The sequence below is a fragment of the Zophobas morio genome, unplaced genomic scaffold, assembly GCF_036711695.1.
Source record: "Zophobas morio isolate AGI-343-1 ecotype UQ-CSIRO unplaced genomic scaffold, CSIRO_AGI_Zmor_V1 ptg000058l, whole genome shotgun sequence".
Classification (NCBI taxonomy): Eukaryota; Metazoa; Arthropoda; class Insecta; order Coleoptera; family Tenebrionidae; genus Zophobas; species Zophobas morio.
The window spans coordinates 5,125,245-5,133,697 of NW_026972163.1; the positions used below are offsets into that span (position 1 = coordinate 5,125,245).

An 8,453-nucleotide genomic window follows, 5' to 3' on the forward strand; every position below is an offset into this window, starting at 1 on the left:
TAAATATGAAATAACAATGATGAAATTTTGTATAGGGAAAGACAAATGGAACTGACCTATTTGCTATTTTCTCAAGATATTCCTGGTTTAACTGTAAATATGGCTTTATGGAACTCGAACTCTGATGTTCTGTTCCTTCTTGTTCACCTATTCCAGATTTAATTAAATGGTTAACAGCGGCAGCTCGGTTTGAGCGATTATTATTAATTTTATTCTTTTTTAGTATCTAAATTTCTCTTTTCTTCAGAGCTTATGAACCATTTTGTATTTGCACATGGTTAGCTTCCTCTTTGGCATGTCTTTGAAAAGGTAGGATTATACAGGCTGTTTTTGAAAAGTATGCAAAAGAAATCTGATAAATCTGTCTATCTCGGAAAACCATAAAAAACTTTTTTCATGTTTAAATCTCACAAAAAAAAATTACCACCGTCCACACGTTTCTGCGTCACTGATTAATTAGATGCAAGATTATTATTATTATTATTATTATTATGAAACTGCGATCGGGCAGAGGCCTAAGCCTGTTGTGCCCGCGCATCTTTAATACCTACACTTTGTTATACTGATCGTAGCTACGTTTGAAACTTAAAACTGAGTCACTCAACACAACCTCCGTTTGTAAAGAATTCCACTTACCAAACACCCTGTTAACAATGTATATCTGTTTAGCTGTTGTTTTAAAGTTACCTTTAACTAATTTAAAGGAATGACCCCTTGTCCGACCACGCATGTCTAGCTTAAAAAAGGACCGTATCACTGAGTTGTTGTTAGTAAGCGCTTGAAATGTTGTAATCATGTCCCCCCTTACCCTTCTATCAGCCAAGGAAGGTAAGTGCATTAGGGCCAGTCTCCCTTCATATGAAGGGCGAACTCTCCCAAACGGCAAACGAGTGGCACGACGCTGTACACCCTCCAATAATGCAATATCGCCTTTCAGAGACGGTGCCCATACAGTATTGGCAAATTCTAGAACTGGTCGAACTAACGTTTTATATAAATTGATGAACATCGATATTGTAATAGCCCTAAACGTCCGACTAATAAGAAATATAATTCTATTCGCCTTCTTAACTACTTCAGCTATGTGTTCGGACCACAAGAGAGAGGATGACACCATTACACCCAGGTCACGATAAGCGTCAACCTTGAACAGTTGCGTGCCATTCACATGATAATCATGTTTTGGATTTCGGCTACTATTAGTATATAGCACGACGCATTTTGCGGAGTTAATAGGCAGCAACCATGTACACGACCAATTGGCAACCACATCTAAGTCATTTTGCAGAACAGTGAAATTGCAACTCTTATTACAGATCTTCAGGTCATCCGCATACATTACAAAAGGGGATTTCAAAGAATATTTAATGCCGGAGGTATAGATCACAAAAAGAAGGGGCCCAAGTACCGATCCCTGAGGACTCCACTCAGCACTCTTCTCTGCATACTAAATACGTCACCCACTTTAACACTGAACAACCGATTAGAAAGAAAAGCCTCTATCCAGCGAAGAAGGTTTCCACGAACGCCAAAATGGTTGAGTTTAAGTAGAAGATGTCGCAAAGGCACTCGATCGAAGGCCTTCGAGAAGTCCAAGTACAGAACATCAGTTGATTCGCCGGAATCAAGCGTCTTGATCCAGTCCTCAAGACTACAGAGTAAATTTGTAGTAACAGACCTACCAGGCACAAATCCGTGTTGCTCTGTAGGGAGTATATTACAGTTAATCATAAACTCTTATCAACACATCATAAACAATGGATTCAGCGATTTTGACTACGTGAGACGTTAAACTGACAGGTCTATAATTGTCAGCAACAAACTTATCACCCTTTTTATATATGGGTTTCACCACCGCGGACCTCCATTCAAGAGGTAGAGTCCCCGACTCAAATGACTGCTCCATTAAAATCTTTAAAGGTTGGCACAAACATTGGCACTTTTTGAGAAGACTCACGGTAATGCTATCTGGTCCAGGAGATTTGGTTATGCGCAGTTTAGATATCTTTTTAGCTATTGCTACCTCAGAGAATTCAACGGAAGTAATAGTTGTGGAATTTGGGGGTGTCTGTACAGTAGGGAGATTAGAATTTGTGTCAATTGTAAAAACTTTAGCAAACGTGCCCGCAAACAAATTAGCGACCAATTGACTATCCTCAGTGACACGTCCACTTACGTCTCTTAGGTGAGGGGTCTTCACAGGCCCAACTAAGGAAGACCGCACGTATTTGTAAAAACATTTCACATCTTTTAAAGCAGCAATGCGCTTCTCATAGTTGCATCTGGCATCTCTTATAGTAGCAGAAACTTTGTTTGAAAACACTCTGTGTGCCTTGTAATCACTCTCACTACCAGTGCGCTTGTAACGTCGCCACAGCGCCCTCTTTTTTCTAATAAGTTTGAGAATCTGTTTGGTGATCCATGGTTTATTTGAAGACTGTTTTCTTACTACGAAAACTGTGTGTTTGGTCACCACAGAATTAAGCTGTTTCTTAAATCTAGTCCAATTGTCTTCTACAGATGGTTCCACAAGAATGGTGGACCAGTCAGTGTTGAACAGATCTCTGTTGACCAGCTCATAATTCGTAATAACCCTACAAGTAGAGGTAATCTTCCTTCGTCTTTCAAAACAGATTTGCACTTCTACCTTTAACACCACGTGATCAAATTTACCAACAGGATCCAGATAATCCAAGTTTGCTAGTAACTTATCGTCCGAGGTGATAATTAGATCGAGGGTTGACGGTGTTTGGTTCGTTCTATAACGGGTCGGTTTAGTAATAATTTGCTCTAGATGACTGTTTATCAGTACATCACGCAACAACTGGGAAGGAGCGTCAAAATTAGCGTTATGATCAAGAGGTCAGGTTATGTCAGGTAAATTAAAGTCTCCCGCTATAATCAGTCTGTCGCAGCTATCGGCAATTTTTGACACAAACGTAAAGAGTTTTCTATCATCACCAATTGCAGAGTCTGGGGGTCTGTATATACATCCTAACACAAATGAGATACTACTGTTCGATAATTTGAGAAATAGTGCTTCATTATTGCCGACTTCCGAGCTTAAGGTATTAATTGTGAAACTGGAACAAATCAAGTCCGCTACAAAGATACACACACCGGCACCCCTTCTGCCGTCCCGGTCGTTCCTAAAAAGAGTGTAACCGTTTATAGCCACTAATGTATCAGGAATCGCAGGGCTTAACCACGACTCTGACAACATTATAAAAGTCGGTTTCAAAGATTGCACCAGCACAGAGAAGTCGTCATATTTTGCCATCAGGGAAGCTATATTAGTGTATACTAAATTGCCAACAAAATATTTAACAGATGAATTATTTTGAAAACTGAATTTGAAAAGAAAAAAAAAAAGAAAAGAAACGAAATCGAATCCCTATTAGGGGCCAGCCACAGTATTCGTAGCTTTATTACATGTTTTATCTGCAAGCCTAGCAAGCGCCTTTTTAATTTTAACTCTAATTTTTTTAATACGATTGCGGACGCTATTATGAGTAAGCAGCGGAAAAATATCGAATAGCATAGCAGAGACCCCTTCTACGTCAGTCGTGTATTTTCGTATTAACTCTAAGATATCCAATTCACCAACAGCTTTCTCCACAAATCGGGTTAGCTCTTCAAAATTTAGCGGGTACTGGGCGTTATCTATTAAATCTTTAGCGGGCTGGATCAAATCAGAGGTCGATGTTAAACTCTCAGTGGAGTCACTAGTTTTAATTTTTTTGGTTTGTCTAGAGCTTAAAACATTCTCCACCTCACAAGATAACTCTTTACTCAGATCTAGAGGCTGAAAACCTTCCATTTCCTCTTCGTCATCGGGACGGTCCTTGTCCACATCCCTATTAGATCTCTTATTCGACTTCTCAAGTGAAGTGTCATTTGCCTGTAAAATAGTGGGAGAAGAAGTATCTGAAGTACCTGAGGTTGAGGGACATTCTTGTGCGAAATGACCAACCTGCTTACATTTAAAGCAAACGTCGTCGTAATTTAGAAAAATACGGTAGTTCGTGTCATCATACTTCAATATCAACGAAGATGGAAGTTCAACTGAATCATTAGGCTGGACATAAACATGACGACGAAAACTCAAAACATGATTATATTCACTGTTTTGTATGTCAGCTCTCAAATTATTAGATACTAAGGTAAAACCCAATCTTTTGATGAGATCCTCAACAATCTTGTGAGGGATCGAAGGACACACATTAGAAAAGATAATACGTTTAGCGGGGTTTATAAGCCGGCGCACACTGACTGCATTTTCCTTAACGACAATATTTTGATGATCTGAAATGATTAAGTCAACATATGATTTTTCTTTTAAATATATACATACTCTATCGTTCGACATATGGGACGCGAATATGACATTTTTAGGCGCAACTATATCCCCTACAGCCACGACATAATCAATAAGTTTTAAATCTTTAATTGCATTTAGAACTATATCCTGATCCCTTTCCGGAAATGAAGTCGTAGGCGTCTCCATTTCGACTGGGCGTATGTTGTTTAGATTCAATAAATTATACTCGCCCTTGGGGCGAGTATAATGCCACAGTACTTCACCTCCGCAAAAATATCCGTTATCAGCGCAAAAAAATTACGATAAAACTCGAATTGATATCCAAACTTTGTTACTGGGAAAACAAGTACTGAATTCCCAGAAAACAACCAAAGATGCACCAATATCAACACAAAAATATGAACACCATCAAACAGGAATAACAATAATCCAATTCGCAAATTAACAATTGGAAAGGGCTCACCAAATACCAGGTGAAAGCGGGGATCGCACAATCACGCACCTATCACCTATGATGGTTGATTCTTTATGTACATAATTGATTCCTAGCAACGGGCTAAGGTGATGGTTAGTGATGTAAAGTACTGTATTTAATTTTTGCGTTATAAAACCATGGTATAATGCCGTTTTATACGGTATTTTATATGGTATTATTCAAATTTTGGCGCCAACATTTTTTATTTTTATCTTTATGGTAAACGTCATCTGGTGATTTACTAATTAGTAGAAAATAAAACAATACATTTCACGAAGAATTTATTATAAAAAAAAACAAACAGTAAACTAGGTAAATATGAAAATAAAACATGTTTCTACTCTATTTAAAAAAAAAAAACTATGTGAATATGAAAATAAAACATTTTTCTCCTCCATGAAAAAAAAATAAACAAAAGTAGAGAGTATTGTTTTATTGATCTTCATCAACTACGTGCAGTATGAAAGCTTCTTCTACCTCCATATCTGAGTTTTCATTTGTTTTAGATTCATCAACGTCAACGCTGATGTTATCTTCGGCAATGTCGGCATCATTATCTAGATCATCTTGCAATTTGAGGATATTTCTCATTGTCATCCTCATAATCATAAATATTATTTTGCAATGATAAATTGTTTTTAATGTAACTTAGTTTAGCCACAGTCTGATTTATAAGCCGATTTCTTCTATTTGAATGTATAAAAAAGGATGTTGAAAACGATCTCTTATGACACTAGAACCAGAGCTTTGTGGACATTCACTCATTTCAACAACTTCTGCAGTTTCTCTAGTAAAACATCTTTTATTCACAATCATAGTGTAATATACACAGTTTCCCAACCTCCGTATAGGTTGGAAAATGATTTATTACTACCTTGGTCGGGAAGTTATTACTAACCTTGGTCGGGAAATTATTACTGACCTGAAACATCAAAAGTCATAACTGTCATCTAAAAATGATACCATTTAACATTTTTCGATTAGCAAATCAGAATTTCACTTTTGAAAAGGTAGGCAACCAGCTTTACTTGGGTGCATTTACAACAGTTTCTCGTATTAAATTATGTATTTTTTGAAAAGTGAGGTTAGATGGTTAGAATGGGTTAGAATACAAGAATAACAAATAACAAAATTACAGCATTTGAACTTAAACATTATTATTAGAATTAGAATGTCCAGTAAAGTGGAAATTGAAGGTGGCATTATCGTGGCCTGTAATGTTTAAAGAAATCCCCTGTTGCAAGTTTTCTCTTGAAAAATTGAATTTCTGAGTGGATGTTGATGGGCCAGGCAAATCAGGATTGTCAATGCAGCTGGAGTTTTCGGTAGATTTTGTTGATAGCATGTTTGCAATCTTAATCCGACTGTTTAAGGAAGTGTCCACATAGCCCTCTGCTACGGCACTTGACTTCCAACCTCCTAATTTTTTCACATCGCGGATGTCTCCCCCATTGTCCGCTACCAAAGTCGCAGCTGTGCGTCTAAAGTAGTGTCCTGTGTATGTATTCACGTTGTTTAAATTTAGATAAGTGGCAATTTTTTTGGGGAATTGTGCAATTGAATTGTGGCCATATGGTTGTTTTGTAGCTTTTCCCTGCCGCACTTGAAGGAAAAATCGCTTATTCTCCACCTTTGATGTAAGTTGAATATATTCTTTTATAATCCGCATCCAATCTTTCTCAATTATGATGAATGATCGTGGTTGGTATATTTTAGTATGAGGAATAAAAACGATTACTTTTTCTTCTTGTACATCCACATCTTTCTTATTCATTTTAAAGAATTCGTCGCTTCTACATGCCCCTGAGACTGAGACACCAATAATCAAAGCAGCCTGGAAAAATGAATAGTTTAATGCAAGAATTTTGGTTGTTACTTACAGTTTATACCTTATGGGGGAGAAACTCCAATGGGGCGTTTTTTAGGAACTTTTCCATATTTTCTTTTGTGAACACACTTGATTTTTTTGGCTGATAGCCAATGTTTTGTTGTTTCAAGAACGCTATTAATTTGGCGTTTTTCGAAATGTCAATATTATCCTTTATGTTCAAGGTGGCCCTCAACATTGAATAATGTGCCTATAGCGTCGAGGGCTTTTTGTCTTTTTCCAACTGGGCAAAATAAGCCAATATGACGTTTTCGGAGCCAATATTTGGAACGCCTTTATCATTACACCAGTCTCGATAAGCCCGGTAGGTTTTTTCGTACCGGTCTTTGCTTTTTACGAGTAACATATTCATCGTAACACTTTCCGCAGCCTCCCTTAGCTCTGGTGGAGTACACCCCATCTCGTTTTCCATATCACTGTCCATTTTATCAGAGAAAAACGCAAAGAAAAGTTTTCACAGCGGTTTTGTCTTATTTGACAGATAAAGTCACAACCAACTAAAGTTTCCATAGCCAACGTAGTTTAGATCTTTGATGGGCATAAACGGGGTCATTTTGGTGTTTATTTAAATAGTTGATTGTGAATAAAATAGTATACAAACCTCGTCGTGAAGGTACATTCCTACCTCTCGAGAAATAGTTGACCTCGACTACGTCTCGGTCAACTATCTTTTTCTCTCGAGAGGAATCATTACCTTCCCGACTCGGTATGTAATATACTATTAATCGCGTTTCTTTGAATATTGCTTAGCATCTGCTTAGCATGGACTTGGAACATTTTAGTAGGTGTATCGCCATCTTATGAAATTTTTTGCGTATTTGCCGTTGCAAAAATTACATGTATAAACATTTTTATTATTTTTCTTTTTTACTGTGAAATATTCTCTTATATATTGTTTGTATTTGGCTAGTCTGCCCATTTTAACGAACATGCAGTATTGTTAAGTATTATAACATTTATAAGCACATTCCCGCGCGAAAGGGAATACTAATTTAATGTTTCCTTGGACTCTGAGCCTGAAAGTTGTTTTGAATGAATCCATATGAGGCCAAAGTGTACTAAAGATGAAAATAATGACTTCATTTGTAGTAACTTTCAGTCCCTTGTATTTTGTTCTGTAAGTAGCAAGTACTTTTAATTAATTTGAATCAAAGTATCGCTTTAACTGCGACGAATAAATTTATTTTAGTGAATGCGTGTACAGATTTTTTTAATCTCATAGAAAATGTTTCTTGTTACAGAGAAAACCTGATTCTTTGCTTTGGAATGTATCCAGAATTTTAGGTATTACTCTGGTGAGTAAAATGTAAAAAACAAATACTGACAATTATTCGATTTATTGAAACAAGAGAATAACACTGAAATTAATGTTTGGTAGCTGCGTGCTGTAAAAAACTTTTTATCTGAGGTACTGTTCTGCCTTGTAATTCTGGATTTAGTTCTAAGACTCTTCTACACTCTTCACCCGAAGGATAAGTTTTCTGATTGATGTAATTTAAAAAAACCTCTCTTACAATGGCTTTCTGCGGCGTGGTCCATCGCTTTCGTTGTTGGGGTCTCTCTAACAAATTTATGAGAATACATTGCAACTATATTGTACCGTGAAAGGTGACTTACTTCGATAGTAAACGTTTTTATGTACGATCGACCAATAATAAATTAATTTTGGACCTCATTCCCGGGCGTAAACTTAGTCTTTTCGGCCCTCGGGCGATAATGAGTCGATTATTGCCCGCTGACAAAATTTTCATTTACAAAAAAAATCGAAA

General features: G+C 37.0%; 1 protein-coding gene across 1 annotated transcript; it reads right to left on the reverse strand.

Moving 5' to 3' along the window:
* Positions 1 to 1,383: 1,383 nt before the first annotated feature.
* LOC135143238 (uncharacterized) lies at positions 1,384 to 3,280 on the reverse strand. The gene is made up of 3 exons (XM_064075118.1): positions 2,940 to 3,280; positions 1,746 to 2,759; positions 1,384 to 1,678 (listed from the first exon to the last, which is right to left on the reverse strand). The coding sequence occupies exons 1-3, from the start codon at positions 3,278 to 3,280 to the stop codon at positions 1,384 to 1,386; spliced, it is 1,650 nt and encodes a 549-aa protein (XP_063931188.1).
* Between the last annotated feature and the right edge of the window lie 5,173 nt (positions 3,281 to 8,453).

Coding starts and splice junctions, on each gene's coding strand:
- LOC135143238 (XM_064075118.1), bottom strand. CDS start 3,280: ATGGCAAAATATGACGACTTCTCTGTGCTGGTGCAATCTTTGAAACCG. Junction 2,760..2,939: donor GATGATAGAAAACTCTTTAC/GTTTGTGTCAAA, acceptor GACCCGTTATAG/AACGAACCAAACACCGTCAA. Junction 1,679..1,745: donor GAATCCATTGTTTATGATGT/GTTGATAAGAGT, acceptor TGTGCCTGGTAG/GTCTGTTACTACAAATTTAC.